Consider the following 17,366-nt stretch of genomic DNA (forward strand, 5'->3'; position numbering starts at 1 on the left):
TCAGTTGCGTCTCATTTGTTTGCCGTCCACAAGCACAATGACACTTATTTATGCTGGAAGGCAGCACAGCAGGCTCCAAGACCAAGAAGTGGAAGTATCTGGCACCCCCTGGTGGCCTATACGTGTTTGACATGCTGGTAGAGCGAAAGGGAGAGGGGGTAGTAGTAATTATAAGGTATTGTTGAACCATGTCTGTCCGTGTGCAAGATGCAGAAACAAAGCTTTACAGGTGTGCATTTAAAATCTATATGTCTGTTGAGATCAGAGGTGGGTGTGGTTGGAGGTAGTGAGGGGAGTAGGAATTGAGAAAGGGGCCGTTGCCCCCCTAACTTGACGCCCTTTTAAATGCAACCTCTTTCTCCCTCTCTGTTATGTCTGGCTGGAGCACTTCATTATGTATCGGTTGAACAGCTTCCCATAATCAGTGTACGGCGCACAATTCAGAGTGCGTTAGAAACGTGATCACCCTCGATAGAAAAAAATCAATTAATGAATGTGGCAAGAACTCACAGCTTCAGAAATAATAGTCGTGCCATGAACTGAAGAAGACAGCCGGCACATAACCCATTCAACCTGACACTGTATCTATATTTAATTTAATTAAGAAAGAAAATAATGTAGAGGAGACATGTTTGTGTTCCCTCCGCCACACAGATCAAAGCGAGGTCGCCAGTTTATCTCGGGGCTCATAAAGAGACAGACAACCATGCACCATCATATTTACACCGACAGGCAATTTAGAGTCTCCAAAGGACCCAAGGAGTAGAAAAAATAAGCGGCTGCACCTTTTTTTCCGGAGGCCGCCGTGAGTGACGTCACTGTCGTGAAAAGGAGGAGAAGCTTACTTCGGTCGTGTCTATCTGTCCCGTGGTCAGACATTCTCTTGACGAAGACGCATAAATCCCGTTAGTGGGCGGCTGTAGCTCAGTGGGGTCAGGGGGTCGTCCTGCAACCCCAAGGTCGTCCGTTCGATCCCCGCTCTCCCCATTAGTTGCAAGTCGAAGTGTCCATGAGCAAGGCACTGAACCCCCAGTTGCTCCCCGGGTGCATCACAGCAGCCCACTGCTCCTTAATAACTAAGGATGGGTTAAATGCAGAGAATACATTTCGTTGCCTGTGTACCTGTACTCTGTGCAATGACAATAGATTGAATCCAATCCAAAAAAATAGTGGGAGCAGGTAATCTGAATGTTGCTGGGATGTGCACATTGTTTCCGACACATCATCCTAATTGGTCTAATGCAGAGGTAGCCAACACGGTCCCCGCGGGCATCTGGTCGCCCTCGGGGACCACGTGAGTCGTCCGCAAGGCACTTTCTAAAAATAGTAAATATTGAGCTTCGTCAAAAAAACAACCCAAAAAACACGTCCATAATCCCGGGCACTAGGACCTCGAGGAGGCTGCTGCGCTGGTTTTCTCACTCTGCAAGTAACTTCTCTCTCAAAGAGAGCCAGGATTACAGCCAACACGCGCAGGCATAGCCACTCTAATTATTAATATTAGGGCTTGAACACTGGCAGTGGGTGATTAGGACCTTTTCTCCTTAAAATCTTTAATATTACTGTCCGTGTCTTCAGCACAATCGATGTTCTATATCAGAATGTTGGTCAGGACTCTCAAAAGACCGTAGTTCTAAAAGCTTCAGGTTTCATCAAACCACGTGGATGTCGTGTGGTGGCTCATTATTAAAAGGTGATTTATGCAAATTAGATTTTCGGGAAGTTTATGTCAAACAAGTATCCCTTTGGATTATTTTGTACCCTTGAACTAGCTCTCGGTGTCAAAAAGGTTGGTGACCCCTGCTCTAATGTTTCGGCTGTCAGATTGAGCGATGAAAAGCTCATGCATACAAAGTATAAGGGCTTGCATCCTATTTGGGGCTCAAAGGAAATACAAATATATAGTAGCCCAAAGAGACAATAGAAATCAAAAGAGCACTATATGTAAAACATGTCGCCACTTTTCAGGTTTTTGTAAAAAAATACATTCTTTTCTGACTGGTGTCGAGTCAGTAATAAGATGACAAAAACATTTAAATAAAACAACAAAAGACCCGCAAATAAGCGTCAACAAAAGAAACGTATTCCATTGAAAATAGGGTTCTTTATTCTGAGTCAGTGACAAATTGCTTAAAAAGTTGACTTGTACTGAACAGTGAATCTATTTGGCAATCAGTGACGATAGCTGCCATTGTTTGGATAAAAATAATAAAAAGTACAAATAAATTCTTTTTGGAAAATGAAAACAATATCATTACCGTATAAACATTTAGTTTTGACATGAAACAGCATCTCAGCATGTGTGGATTGAAGTGAATACCTCAACTGTGGTTGGAAGTCACATTGAATCTTGGAAAACAAACTTATATATCTCAATTCAATGTTGGCAGATTTCTTCTGAATGAAAACATCAAATGCACAGTACATCTAATGTCACATTACTCACATAGGAAATGAGATGAAAAAACAATATAGCATGCACATTTTACATAATGCCCTCTCACCAAATCTGAGATTTTTTTCGAATCTGACAAGTACAGAATTTCAAACTGATACAAATTATACATCAAGATTGATACTAAAAAAATGAAATAAAGCAGGAAAACTTATTTTTACTAAATTCTACTTTACGTTCCAAATTTAAATACACACCATGTGACCTAAATAAAATACAGAGACATTGGTGCTGTAAATACATGAAGTCATGGTAAGTACAATAATGCACTCTGAGGTGAATATGAAAAATAATGGCCACCTACACAGAGAATTAAAGTTCCTTTCAGTTACTTGAACTACAGTGAACACGAGCCTGATATTAGACTGAAACAATAAATTGGAACATAAAGCAGTCTGATCATCAAGACTAATGGCCTATGTCTGACATATATCTGAGTGCATTATGGCATACCTGAAGAACTCAAAAAATAATTCATACAGACATTAACATCTCTGTTCCACCAACTAAATGTAGCAGAGGTTGGATACACGTCCCAGAAGTATTGGTGTTCCAAATGAGTCAAATGCCTTTGTAGTGATTCAGCGTTGCATTTTGCGAATGGTTAATTAAAATGCACAATATTACAAACTTACATAAAAATTGTATTCCTAAAGCCAAATTCATGCACAAAAGCTTTGTTTGCAGTGTATTACATAAGGAGCACACTGTTACAATTATATAGGCTATATCACATAGAACACCAAGTAAATAAAGCAAACAAACAACTTGCTTTCTTTATACAAAGAAAACTGTGTTAGTTCCATGTTTGTGCAATATAGAAATTTTAAAACAGAGACTACACAGAAAGAAACACTCAGGCATAACATGTTAAAGATACACTCCCGAATTGTGTTACAGTTCCCAAAAACAACCCAGATTTTCCCTTCCATGGTGTTTAAAGATGAAGAATATGGGAATGAGAGGGATGTTGCATTCTGGGAAAAAACAGGGTGTATTTCTTTAGAAATAAATTATTTGGTGAATGCTACATTGCCTGACAGGAAAGTTACTATTGAAATGATAACTTAGTGATAACGACACAATAACGACTCCAATGTTTTCATAAAATCAGATGCTATTGATTGTAAATTGTGGTTGAGATCCCGTTGTATGTTGGCTGAGCGAGCTCGGGGCGTTGCAACTTCAGAACACATACACAGAGTCGACAAAATGCAACCAGTTAGTCCATCCAGCACACATTGAAATGAACGAAATACAAGCTAATGGACACAACTATTATATTTCATTTTTTGCTTGCATTTTGCCTTTTTTTCATAGTTTCTGAAGTTGCAGTGCTGTAAGCTCGCTGTACCTTTTATAGTGAAAATGATTCAATACTTACACTAATAAAGCATTGTTTAGACTATTTCCTTTAAATAAGATTCAAAATGAACAATAGGTATATCTCCCTCTCTCTAAATAGTATTTGAAACAATGAAACTGCAATACATTTCTTTCAATTTCGAACTCCTGAACTCAAACACTGGAAAGACAACAACAACAACCAAACCAGGTCTGTTTACAAGGCAGCTGTCAATATGACATAAGGAATGCTTCTGTCCATTATATTTTCTCAATGAAACAGATAAGTGTGACACACTGACAAAGGGAACTGTTTAGGTTATTTGCATGTACAGTTACAGCTGTTAGAATATTCTGACTGTGGTGTATTTACATGTTTTACTAAATATAAATGTATGATCAGTGACGAAAGTAATTTGTAAAATATTCTTTCAAATACTATTTGCATTCAATATATTGTAATGCATGTGAGGGGCATGCAATTCTGATAAAAGCTAAAAAAAAAATATTTTTCCCACAGCTGTCAATCTGTCATCTGTACATAATCCACATATGATTACTGCCCTTTCTTATTCTGGAAATCATGTTTCATCAACGCAATTTATTTACAAAGACCGAGTACTTTTATACATACAATCCTTCGTCTTCTATTGTACAATACTTACAATTACTGTATTACATCACGGTGTCTTTTAACACCTCAATAAAAACCAAAACAAATAATACCATATATGTGACCAGGCATGATGTGTATCTCCTATACAGCACATTCTTTCATACAAAATGCCATAGCTGCATGTAAAGGGATTTTTGAAAAGTCAAGAATCAGATAATATCTAGAAGGAATCATCAAGAGGGTCTTCCCTTGGATTTTTTTCTCTCGGAAACACGTGGAATCTATACCTGCTCTGTGAGCTGCTCTGAATTCTTTATCACAGTTACAGTTTTTATGTCACGTCAAACACTACGAGGAGCAGGCGCTAGTATCGGAGTTAAACAGATCAAAGGGTACGCAGTCAAAGAAACACCTCAGTGGCTGCAGCGTCTCCGTGGCCGTGATGAGCGGAGAGCCTTCAACAACTAACTAAAGGACGGTGGAACGTCTCTGCTCTCCAGTCTGATGGAGGTTGATGTGCTCACCACTGCCCCCCTCCCCACCCACCCACCCACCCCTCACCGATACCGGCCCTGTGTCCAGACTCCTGGTAAAAAACGTTGAAATGCCAACTCCAGGTTTGGGTGAAAACTCAAAAGATATCTTCAAATGTCTTCGAGTTTCCTTTTTTTCTCTGTGGCGTCATGGAGACTCTCGCGGCACTACTTCTTAGCCAGTTGGAACGGATGTTGACCCTTAAAACATATGTGGGAATAGAGTTATAACACAAGCAGAAGAGATCACGGACGTTAGAACGGGTCATGCAAGAAAAGGGAATTTATCTTTGATGTCCAGTGCGTTTCCAGACTTATTCAAGCTTTAGTTCCTGGTTAATCTTTCTTTTTATCTTTTTTTAAAAACTATTTTAAATTAATTTGTCTTTCAACCTCTCACTCCATATAGTTGCAAACAAGGAAGTAAAAAGAGCAACGAATTACCGAGAGGAAGTAAGTCCGGGACTTCTGTCCAAGTTTTGAAATTATTTTTACCCAAAGTATATTAGTCACGTAACTTCAGTAGTTCTTGAGCCCAGATCATGGTAATTTATTAAACCTTACCAGGTGCTTTGTTGTCTAAAATTGTTTTCTACGATGGCGAAGGTTTATTTTAAAGACTTTACTGTAGGCATGTAACAAGTGGAAATCGACACGTTAGGAAAACACACAAAGAATAAGCAGTAATTTCACCAAGTGTTGTATGAGGCTACGTTAGCCGGGTAGAACTTAGAAGCTCTGATTTATTTATTTTTTAGCGTCGAGACACATTTGAAAGTTCTTGCCACCGTATGCAGTGCTTTAAACGGCCAGCTCTCAGGTGTACTCAGTAAACAGCAAAATTATATGAAAACGTCCGCTTATAAAACTCTCACGCGACTCGCAGTGTGATCCGAGTGTCATTTATTCAGTCGTCTGCTCACTGCCTCTTCACTCCCTCAAAGGGCTCCTTGTTCTTGCAGTGGTCAACACATTCTCACTCCCAGCTCTTCAAATACCGCCGCCTGGTCAGCGGGCCTACGCTTCAAACCACGAGACTCTACGTCCGGTTTCCACTTGTTTCATGAATACAGCTTCTTATCAAAAATAAACTCCCAACATAGGTTTATTCAGTTTTTAGGTTTACTTGCACAATTTAAAAAAATTGTGTTTGGTTTTGGCAACAAATGAGTATGACTGTTAAGGCAAATAGCAACGCTTATTGCACAACTGCTGTCCAACGACAGAACAATAACTTAGCATTGACTTTGCTTTACACAGGACAGGAACACTGGTCTCCTGGGTTTTCATTGGAGTTGGTTTCTCGTGACCCGAGCTGTGCTACTTGAAGCTTTGGTTTGGAGTGAGACCGGTGAGAGTAGCACAGTGAGTAAAGATGCATGTTCGTGAAGTCGCCATCATGGGACCGGAGAAATGAAACTTCGGTTCGACTGCATCAGCGGGGTGAGAGATTTTAAACAGACATTTTCGTAAAATCTTGCTGTTAAACCTCCATTTACTTAATTTCATCAGCACTTTATTTTTTTATTTGCTCACCGTGGTATGGTCATATTTTAATGGAGTTTTCCTCTAAACCGAGCTCATTGCCGACATGGTAGCATTGCATGTTTGTGTTAGTGGAGTCTGGTCTTTATTTCTTTACTCTTGCTGGATAGAGTTCGTCAGTGTGATGACGCTCAGGTTTCTAGAACTGTATGTTGAGGAATCTTTCCTTTAGATCTTTTGGTTCTTGTAATACTGTCTTCAACCTCAAATTAGAAATTAGAAAGCTGAAACCAAACCACATCATTCAATCCATGCTGGCAAGGCACACAGCAAGTTGAACTTTAAATCAAAGCGGGTTAGCAATCAGCAAACAAAGCAGAACAAGGGACCAAAGTTCTGGACAGGACCAGGTGCTCTCAGAGGGATGGGAACTGATAAAGGTATTTTATGCTCAAGACTTCATTCAGGTAAAATTATATCTGGTTCCATGGAATTGGCATTCTTTCAAATTGTTGTCGGTTCTGTTCCTGAGGCCAATAATTATCATCCGAGAATTCTCAGAACTGCTGAGGACATAAGCGTATACACAAATGTATATTACGTCCTACAGCATTTTGACCCGACAGTAATAACTGTTACAGTCTACTGCACTATGAAAAGCCTGTTAATGTGCATTTTACATTACATATCACGTAAATTGGTATTACGATACAAAACCTACCGATAGATGTTTGTGGCACACCTGTCTACTTTTACATGTAACAGCTTTAACCAACAATAATTTATTTTTAAACCAGATTAAATCATGTTTTACTCCTTTTGAACCTAGTTTAGCAAAACATTGATTATAACTCATTTTAGATCAAATTAATAATCTTTGGTGTAGCCTGCAGGTCTGCGATAGATTTCACTTTTACGTGATTTCCACGGGACACGGGAACTTGCCTAAACCAAACCACAGCAGCAGTTTAAGAGGCTGTGCGGTTTGAAACTGGTCCTCAAACCTGAACAGTTTCTAAAAGACTGCATTGTGTACAGAAAAGGAACAGAGTTGATCGCTCACATTGACACGCTTTGAGAACAAAACCAAAATCCTCAGAAATGTATATTTAATTATTGAACACAATCAACACTTTGAACATTTCAGCACATATCTGGACTTAAAAGTATTTACGCTATGACAGCAAAATGAAGGCCAGCTCGTGACTAAGGTGGTGTGTGAATGTGAGGTAACATGACATGATGAGTCATTTATTGCTGGCAAGAATCCAACAACAATCTCTCATGGCAACATCTGATCCAGGCAGACCAGCACACGAACGCAGCTTCGTGAAAGAGCAGCAGCACATAATGGATAAAGCTCCACCACTCCGGTGAGTCCATCCCTCTCTTCAACAGGGAGTCACTTGGTAGCGTTAATGAGGTTAGCGTAATGAGCACAACTACTTCAGGAAAATGCTTGTGAGTAAAATGCTCGATAGTTCCTGATTAAGAAAAACAAATACCCCCCCTCCCCTCCCCCATTGTCCAAGCAGCTTACAGATTTCTTTCACGTAATGATTGCAGCAGCACGCCTTAAGGGTCAGCAGTGAATTTTCCATCCACCAATATGGGCTGTATTCTGTGTCTCAGATCCCAAAGCAGGAAGTGGCTGCCCCACACAATTAGGTGGGAAGTATTTACAATGAACTTAACACCAGAAGGAATGCAAGAAGCTAAAACATCAAGCTGTTGCTTTCCTGCTGTCAAACTAAACTTTGACTTCAAATGATAAAGAGACCTTGGTTGACACCCTCCTCCAGGGAACGAGTGTTGGGTTTGGAGATGACAGCAACATGTGATGGTCTGGAATAGGTTAGTTGATTCTAGATCAGATCTCAAAGACTGGATTTAAGGCTGTCTCCTAATGATTGATTAACACACCACTTGGCATGGTGTGGATATAATGCCTGTTTGAGGTCTTAGTCTAAAATCATCGCTTTTAGCACAACGATACAAAAACAAACCTGCCTTTAATGTCGAAAGATGTCGAGGACAAAATGACAAATCTGGAGGTCCAAGAACTGAAACTCTAACACTGATACTAGATCTTTGAGGCCAATAAAGATAGCAATATTTGGTCCTTTAAAATACCCGTTAACAATGTATGAATGTTTATATTTTCAAGATAAGGGTAATATACATATATATATTTTAACTAATCTGTCTACTGATCACATGGATTAAATTGTTTTTGCAATGTGGCTTAAACAACAAACTTGGCGCTCCATGTTCCACAAATGCTGGAATGCCGACATTGTTTCTAAATGACCTCAAACCTAGTTTGGTATTTCTCTAATCTCTTGTTAATAATCAGCTGACCTACACATATAGATATATCATCAATAAGCTAATATATTCAGCCTGTACCAATTATTTGCCTTGCTCTAATGCCACCCCAATGGTAGTCCTTGCGATGGAGCATAGTGACATGTGTATGTGTTTATCCAGGAAATACTTTGAATGCATGTAATCATTTTAATTTCATTGAATATTTAATCTGTTATTAAGCTTTTTATTAAAAATATATAATGCCCCTGAAATCATGTTGTTGCATAGCCTCTACAAACTACAGAAGGCAGTAAAAGAAAATAAAGTGGAAATAAAGAAGATATATATGTATCTTCTTTTCCTTCATATATAAACACAAAAACGCTTTTGTTTTCTTCAATTCTTTGTTCTTCACACTTAATTTGAACTATTTAGCTAATTATTCAATGGACATATTTATCTCTGTGGCCTGTCTGATAACCTTTTGTCCCTATCATAATATGTACATTACATATGAATTATCATTATTTCTACACAAAATGTACAATATAACAACTATTTTAGGTTGTCAGTATTTTAATTGCATTAAAATCAGGTTTGCATTGTCATTTTGTATTACTTTAAAATGCATTTAATATGTTATGCACGGCTGCCATGACCAGGTTACCAGACACATATATACTATTATGGTGACAGGCCAAAATGGGATCATTGAAGTCTGACTAAAAATTCAAAGTGCAGATTTATAATAGCTTTCTGTCATTGTGTGAACATGTAGTAAAATTGAAACGGGTGTATCTGCAGAGCTCGTCCATGTTTGTTCCTCAACACTTGGTCACAAAGAGGAGAGTTCAGATTAAGACTTCAAATGCAAACACATCATCTTTCTAGCTCCACAACTCAGTGCAGCATGGTCTAATACAACACAACAAGATAATACAATAAGTTAATAAGCATTATCCACTTCACATTATGCACAAATATCATGCATATGTTTTACTTATTCAATCCAATATTAAAATAATGCATAGATATAAAAATCCAATACATAAACACTGTCATACGTAGTAAAATAAAACATCTGTACAAAAAGGCTGCCAAATATATTTTTTTTAGGTTTGAATTCCCCCCCTCCCACGTATAACAGAATTGGGGAAAATGTAAAAAAATAAATATCCTATGTACAATCACACAAGCCATTCCAATGTTATCGTCACTGCAAGTAGAAAGCAAAAGGCAACACGTCACGCGTTAGTTCCAACAATGTCCACGTTAGCATACAGCATGTGAGCATCAAAACAAATCAGGCTCCCCAACTTACTTTATTCCAACAGCCTGGAACAGGTAAGCCATCGTCTCCCTGGACAAAGAAAAACAAATCGGTAGTGTCTTTGTTAAGTAGAAAAGTCCTGATGGTCATTTTTATAGCAATCCAGAGTTCTGGAAGTATTTCTGCATCATAGGTCTGTTGCCAAGTTAAAGTTGAAATATGTTTCCTAGTTATGTGCTTGTGGTTCCATCTTTTTGTTATCTGTACTGACTTTTGGTTTCAAGGTTCAATGTTTCATTTATTGTCGTTGTACAATAGGGTTGCGCAAATAAATGCAGTTTGTAGTCCCACTTTGCTTAATAAGGAAATTCGTTATTTGAGTTTCTTCTCATGTGCTTTATGTCCATAGAACAACATGTTGAAATCTCTTCAGTTATTACATCGTTATTTCTGGCATCTAACAAAAAACATATTCCGATAATGTATTGACTTTGAGATAAGAAAACCGGAAGTGCAACAATGCTGACTCATTTCCTGGTTTTAGGACTCTGCAATATTTTATTTTAAATCTTTTGTAGTTTTATTCATTTTTTAAAATCCATGTTTTTTGTGTTGCTTTCGTTACTTCCAGAACCAGAGGACACCCCAACTTCACAACTCTAAAGCGTACCACATTTTATGAATTCATAATTTTGATAAACAACAATAAACAAATTACATCATAAACAAAAAGATTAGCAATTTCTGCATTTAGATATCTATACATTATTGGGTTTGTCAATACATTTAGCATGAGAGGATTCATCACGACACACCAGTGCCACTGAAGGAGGGGGGATGTGGAGGATAATGTTATCCTTTACAGTTTCTAAATAAATGAATGGTGCCTTCAGATTACATTTCCATTCAATAACTGGCTGCCATTTGTAAACAATAGAGACTACCAATATTCTGCAACATGATTTCATTTATATATCAGTAATTCTGCCTTGCTTACATTTACAAATACATGTTGATGTGTAAGTCGGAGCCTTACCTGTGAAGATGTTTATGAACCATGATCAAGATACCTTCAATTACTAAATCTAACCACCTTCAATCAAATAGCGTTGCAAAGCCAGACTACATATTGAAAACTCAGTTGTTGCTATGAGTTCCTGAAGTTCCACAATATGACCAACAGTTAGTTTGTTGTTGTTGTTGTCTTGTTTGTAATGTGCTGCTTTGCCACTCATAATCCTCAGCAGTGCTAGGAACTCCTGAGAATGCCTGGATCTTCCAAGTAGTGTCCAAATTGATTAATACTACCAACTCATCATCAAAGCAGGAACCATGGCAATGAGTTGTCTGACTATACTAGTGGGCTGGCTTTGTTAGGCTAAAAGTCTACACAGGAAATTAAAAACAAGATTAAAATAAATGTCCTGCAATGATGCATTCCATGTTAACACCAGGACTATGACTTGCTTTAAACAAGAAGATCCTTCTAGTTTCTTACGGGTTCTCACCACCTGTGGTATTCTGATGCCTTGAAGATGGAGAAAAGTGGTGCTCCATGCAAGAGATGGTGAAGGAAACGAGGTATTATGAAGAAAGGCTCGAGCATATTTTAACAACAACAATGGCACGGCTTTAAATAAAGGATTACTGTGGCAGCGGGGTGTGGTTAGGCTCAGCTGCAGAGTGGATGCAGCGGGGGTGTTGTTCAGGGAACGGTGCCCGGATGCGTAATTATCCATCCCGGCACCGTTCCCTGAACCACACCCCCGCACCTCGTTGACACAATTACATCAATGTGTGTTTCTGATATTAGTCACAATCATATACCTGTACGTGAAGTTAAGTAGTTGTGATGGAAATGTTGAGTTAAATAAGTAGTATTCACTTTAGTTCTGCAAGAGGACAGTTGAGGAGGTTTTTAGCCTATTATGAGGTGACTCAACGACAATAAGTACATTTAAATGTCCACGCAAACATGCATGTTTGAGTACATTTGCAGTGCAACATCTGAGTGGCGATAATCGAGGGTTGAGGTAGGGATAGCTAGAGGCATGCTGGGGTTTAGTGAAGGGAAAAGAAGAGCACCATACCACAGGGCAAGGGGCATCCAGCCCGTCCAGGCCTGGCAAGCCCGGTTCACCTTTCTCCCCTTTAAAGCCTCGGAAACCCTGTTTGTGAAATCAACCATTTAAAGACCAGTTTGCTCATGGGTCATGAGGGTTTGTCTTCCGCTACTTGTCGGCAAGAAGATCTCTACTTCGGTCCTCCGGGTGACGGGATGCAGGTTACCTAAACATGCAAGCGACTTGAGACTGACAGGAACTGGGCTCACTGAGATGACTTTGAAAGGTTTATCAAGCTTTCAAAGTGTTCCTTTATGGAATTGATTCGATCTAGAATTCTGCTACCAACCATGAGTTTCATGATACAGGTGTTGGGTCAACCTTAGGTTTGGACCATTGCTCCATTGAGTCATTGATTTCCCCTGAATGCCTTTTAGAAGACAGGGAGGAGACCCTGGGACAGACTGGCTGACAAGGCTGGGAAGAAGGATACATGGTCCACCTTGGTCTGTCTACCTGCTACCACTGAAAAACAGACATAGATAAATGGCTGTAAAGGGGTGGATTCAGGTCTGTTCAGGTACCATGTGTTGGAGCTCAATGGGCAGAAGGAATAGAGCCAGAGCGTAACCAATATGTTCCATTAGTCTGGCTAGTTTTCAGGCAGATTTTGGGCAGGATTATAGTCGAAATTTCGGGTTTGTGCAGAACTCTAGCTTGAGTGTCTCCAATAGGCTTGCAAAGCTGACCATAAAATAAACATTCTTTGGTATCTGTTGATACTCATCAACAGTGGCTGTCTGGTTCCTGTCTGCCTCATTCTGGAAAAAAAGAAATTCCTCAGGCAGAGTTGTGATCTGTGGTCCTTCCCAAGTAATTCGTCACCAGTATCCTCTGAAACCTCTTAGGTGTTACATTCAGGGTGGCATCAATTCAATCACATATCTGCCCATAGCTCAGTCTGCAGTGGACACTTGGACCAAAACCCTCCCTGAGGTTCATTAGAAACACTGACAACCAGAGCCAAAAGGAAGTGGACTGCTGGATACGACTCTTCAGTGAAACTGAGGACATCTGGGATTGTGTCGTATCGTGAGCCAGTGCTACTTCCTTTAGCCTCTTGGTGACACATCGGACTCCTGACATACCAACGGACAGGGTGCATCTAATCCAGGTGCTCCTTGGTCTCCCTTTTCCCCTTTGGTCCCCCTGTTGCCTTTCTTGCCCCTCTCTCCCTGCAGACAACAGCGTATTAAAAAAGACACAATTTAGTCCTCTCTCATTAAGCCACACATCAGAATCAGAAGCAGCTTTATTGAAGAAAATTTAGTTGTTTTGGGTAAGGTTGAATCTATCAGGTATTCTTCCATTTATGTCATTTCGACAATAAGAAAACAAGTTATGTTAATTCACTGACTGGTTGTCAAGTGAAGTAGCTATTTTCAAAAGACAATATAATTGTGTCATTTACATTTAGAGGAAAAGGAAGGTAAGTAGAGGGAGTTAAGGAGTAGGGTTTAAGCCAAAAGCAGTTGGTGAGCAGGTTCATGTGGTTTTGTAGCTCCAGTAAACGCAGGTTTTGGAAGACTTGAGTAAGAAATGAGAAGGCTGAGTGATGATTTCATCTTATCATTGAAGTAATTTACTCAACAAAACATTAGATATGAAAGTAAGCAACAGAATCATGTCCAAAAATAAAAGCTCAACAATAATGGAGACGTTTTAAGAGATGTTCAACCATGTTCTGAGTGGAGAGATGCGTCTTGACATGAAGGACTGCTGGTTGTTTTCCAGTCAGTGTTGGTTTATTTAACAATGCAATGTGTTTTACTGAATCATTTTAAATATGGATCTGTAACAGGTTTGGAAGGCGCGCTGTTATCCCACAGATGAAGTTGGTGCTGACTTGTTTTGGTCAAACTTAAAAACAGGATACCGAATTAGCGTCGCACTCCTCAACACATTATCGGACTCATTATGGACAGTTATGAGAACATTTATTGCACGCATTATTTTTCTTTGTCAAAACCTGGCTCCCACATTATTCACAGATTCAGTTGCTCATGGATCCGATGAATACATGTGTGTAATGTAAAGGGAAGACCAAGTAACTCTACAAGGACACTCATATTCCACTATTATTCATAATGTGACTAAATGAATTTAATATGCATCATGTAAAGAGCATATTCCATTTGGGATATTCTGAATTAGGCCTCATTACGACGGTAGCATTTCCCCGATTAAGAAATGTGGACGGTGCCGATATGATTCAGGTTTCAGGAGCATTCTTTGGACATGGTGCATTCCGGATATCTGTATTAGTTTGTTTTTTTACGGCAGTTTGCGACTCAAGACCTCTCGTCAGTTTTACCGTCAGCTCTGTAACTGACCATTTTGGGAATTTTAACATAATCCTATATTGAAGGCTGCATATATACTGGAATGTAATGAATAATGTTTGTTTTTATCGGCAGAAGGGGAAAAAAAATACAAATATAATGCAATATTTTCTGCATGTGAATGCAATGTCCAGTGCTTTCCAGCCTGGACTGCAGGGTTCTCCTGGACCTACACCTACACAACTGGAATCTATATACATCTATATATTAGAGACTTTCTTCAGGTACAGCCGGGCCCATAAATATTTGGACATTGACACAATTTTCAGCATTTTGGCTCTGTACACCACCACAATGGATTTTGAATGAAACAATCAATATGTGCTTTAAGAGCAGACTTTCAGCTTTAATTTGAGCTTAGGAAATACAGCACATTTTATATGTGGCATCTCCTTTTTAAGGGACCAAAAGTAATTGGACAAACTAACACAATTAGCATTGTTATTGTCAATTTTAATACTTGGTTGCAAATCCTTTTCAGTTAATGACAGCCTGAAGTCTGGAACCCAGAGACATCACCAGACGCTGGGTTTCATCCCTGGTGATGAGTTCTGAAGCGTGATCTTTTAGTAGTTTGCAAATCATGCCGCGGACTCAACAATCTGTTTTAAAGCCACTGGTCACGCGTTGAAAAGTTCCGTCTGAGCGGAACCTTGCCTAACTCTTGAGAAATTAAACTGTCTTAAGAATGATGGGCTCATAAACATGCAACCCTTTTAATTGCGCAATAATCAAAATGTAGCATACAGTTCTTTAGGTGGTGGGGAGAGCACTGCTTGCAGGTTTAAGGGGTCAGGGGTAGGAGGGACTACATGGAGGTTTGCAACAAGGAAGAGGTATTGGTAAGTAGGAGTAGGAGAAGTGAGAAGGAGGAGGTGTAAGAGGAGGGAGATTAACCCAGGACTACATTAGAATGCAGGAGGAGGAGGAGGAGGCCAAGGTTTGTGAGAGGGAGAGAGGGCAACCCCGGCAACAAAAAGAGCCACGGGCCACAGAGCAAGGTGGAGGGAAGGAAAAGGGGAGAGGAAGACCTGTGGAAACAAAGGGAGACAGGACAAAGAGTAAAAACAGCCACTCCATCCCAAAGCTTCTGCCTTCAGCACTTTCAACCGGACCGAGAATGTCATTCTTCTGCTTTCCGCAGCATCGGTCGTGTTTGACGAGCGGCCGGTTGAATGTGCTGAGAGCGCTGATGAAATGTGCAGATTTAAAAGATGGGAGTGGAAATATTAAAAAGAGTCACAGGTTAATGGGAAGGAAACAGAAACATTCTCTCGGAGGAAGGGTATGCGGACATTCAAAACAGATTCTCTGGAGATGAATGACAGGGTTTTACACAGAATCGTTTTTGCAGGGCTGTTTTTTATATTCAATACCAACGAAAGAAATGTGTTTAATCATGCATATTTGCTTATCTTCTGAGATTATGAAGATGGATATCAATCTTATAAAGTACAGAGCGTCTAGACATGATTGGCTCCGATTAACTCAAAGACTGGAATCGTGGATGAAGAGCTAGCCTGGTTCTGGCTGAAGGTGAAAATGAACAATTCATCCATCTGGTCAGAACTTCTGCGTTGCATCTCTGAATTCTAAAGCATGGATTGCCAGGTATGGGCAAATATGTTGGTGTCTGTAGAGGCACAATAAGATAATAGAATCCTTTCATAGTCCCGCAGTGGGGAAATGTATGAATGCTCCCAAACCAGACTACCTCACATCCATTTCATCTAATACCGGAATATTGGAGTTTGTTTGTGAGGGATTAAAACAACAATATACTATATATTGTGAGTGAGTAGATCTGGTGGTAGATGTCTGTTTTTCCTTTGGACCGAGCCAGTCGAGCTGCTTATCCGGTCTGACTCCAATAATTAAACCTACAATATATATCACCTTTAAAGTTGATATGACGATGGTGTCATTCAGCATTAGCTTTCATCTGGAGTCGTGTTTCTGGTCATCTGGGGAATGTTCAGTTGTCTCTGTTTTTGGGGAAATATCTAAAGCAGCTAATCTCTAAAGCTGCTAACTGCTCCACTATGTTCACGAGCTGGTCTATAACTGTGTCTGCTGCCAACAGCAACACTATGTTAAGCGGGCTGTACACAACAATGAGCTGACTTTTCATTTCCAAAAATTAATAAAACAGAATAATTAAAAGCTTCAGCTTGATATTTCTCTGTGGACCAGCAGCTCAGTCCTTAATTCTGTGTTATTCTTTCCACATGGACGGTGGCTGATCAGACATAAGATAAGATCATCCTTTATGAATCACACTTCACACATCGTGATTTGATTCAATGATGTAAAAATATTGATTATCGCTGTTTCAACGTACAGACATGAGACTGATATCCATCTCGCAATCTCAAGTGTAAACTGAACATGGAAAATGAAGTCACATAAAGGTGAATAAAACAGTTTGAGGCAAACAAAGCTGTCTCCAAGATCACTTTACAACATCAATTAATAAAATTCAGATTTTTTTTCTTTGATATAAGAAAAATAATTTCTGGACTATTGTCAATTTTATTCATGTCATTTAATCTGTGGAAGTTTATTCTGACCATCGAGACAAAGCCACTGCAAAATGAATACATTAGCCTAAGAAAGGCATCTCGAGAATAATTATTCAGGATTATAAAAAATAAATAGAAATCAAAGAAAATCAACTGACATGGCTTTCTTTTCATGCGTGATTTCAAAGAGAAAATACAGGTTTTGGATATTCAGCTCTTTAATTTTCTTCTGCTTGAGAGCGTCTTTGAAGTCCTCACCGTTCTGCTCATGTGACCTTGTATGGCCCAATAAGGCAATTGCAACCATAACGTCAGAGGTAATATAATGTTTTGGATGCAGATACCAGCCTGGCTGGTTTTAATATG

General features: G+C 39.4%; 1 protein-coding gene across 1 annotated transcript in view; it reads right to left on the reverse strand.

The window, feature by feature from the left end:
- Nucleotides 1-2,089: 2,089 nt before the first annotated feature.
- Nucleotides 2,090-17,366, reverse strand: part of col13a1 (collagen, type XIII, alpha 1) — a 61,958-nt gene continuing 46,681 nt past the window's right edge. The window contains exons 38-40 of the mRNA XM_056434859.1: nucleotides 13,225-13,311; nucleotides 10,065-10,103; nucleotides 2,090-5,149 (exon numbers count right to left, since the gene is read on the reverse strand). Coding sequence (XP_056290834.1) covers nucleotides 5,117-5,149; nucleotides 10,065-10,103; nucleotides 13,225-13,311 — 159 coding nt within the window. The 3' untranslated portion in view covers nucleotides 2,090-5,116. The remainder of the gene's footprint in view (nucleotides 5,150-10,064; nucleotides 10,104-13,224; nucleotides 13,312-17,366) is intronic.

Source organism: Pseudoliparis swirei, chromosome 17 (genome assembly GCF_029220125.1).
Source record: "Pseudoliparis swirei isolate HS2019 ecotype Mariana Trench chromosome 17, NWPU_hadal_v1, whole genome shotgun sequence".
Taxonomy (NCBI): Eukaryota; Metazoa; Chordata; class Actinopteri; order Perciformes; family Liparidae; genus Pseudoliparis; species Pseudoliparis swirei.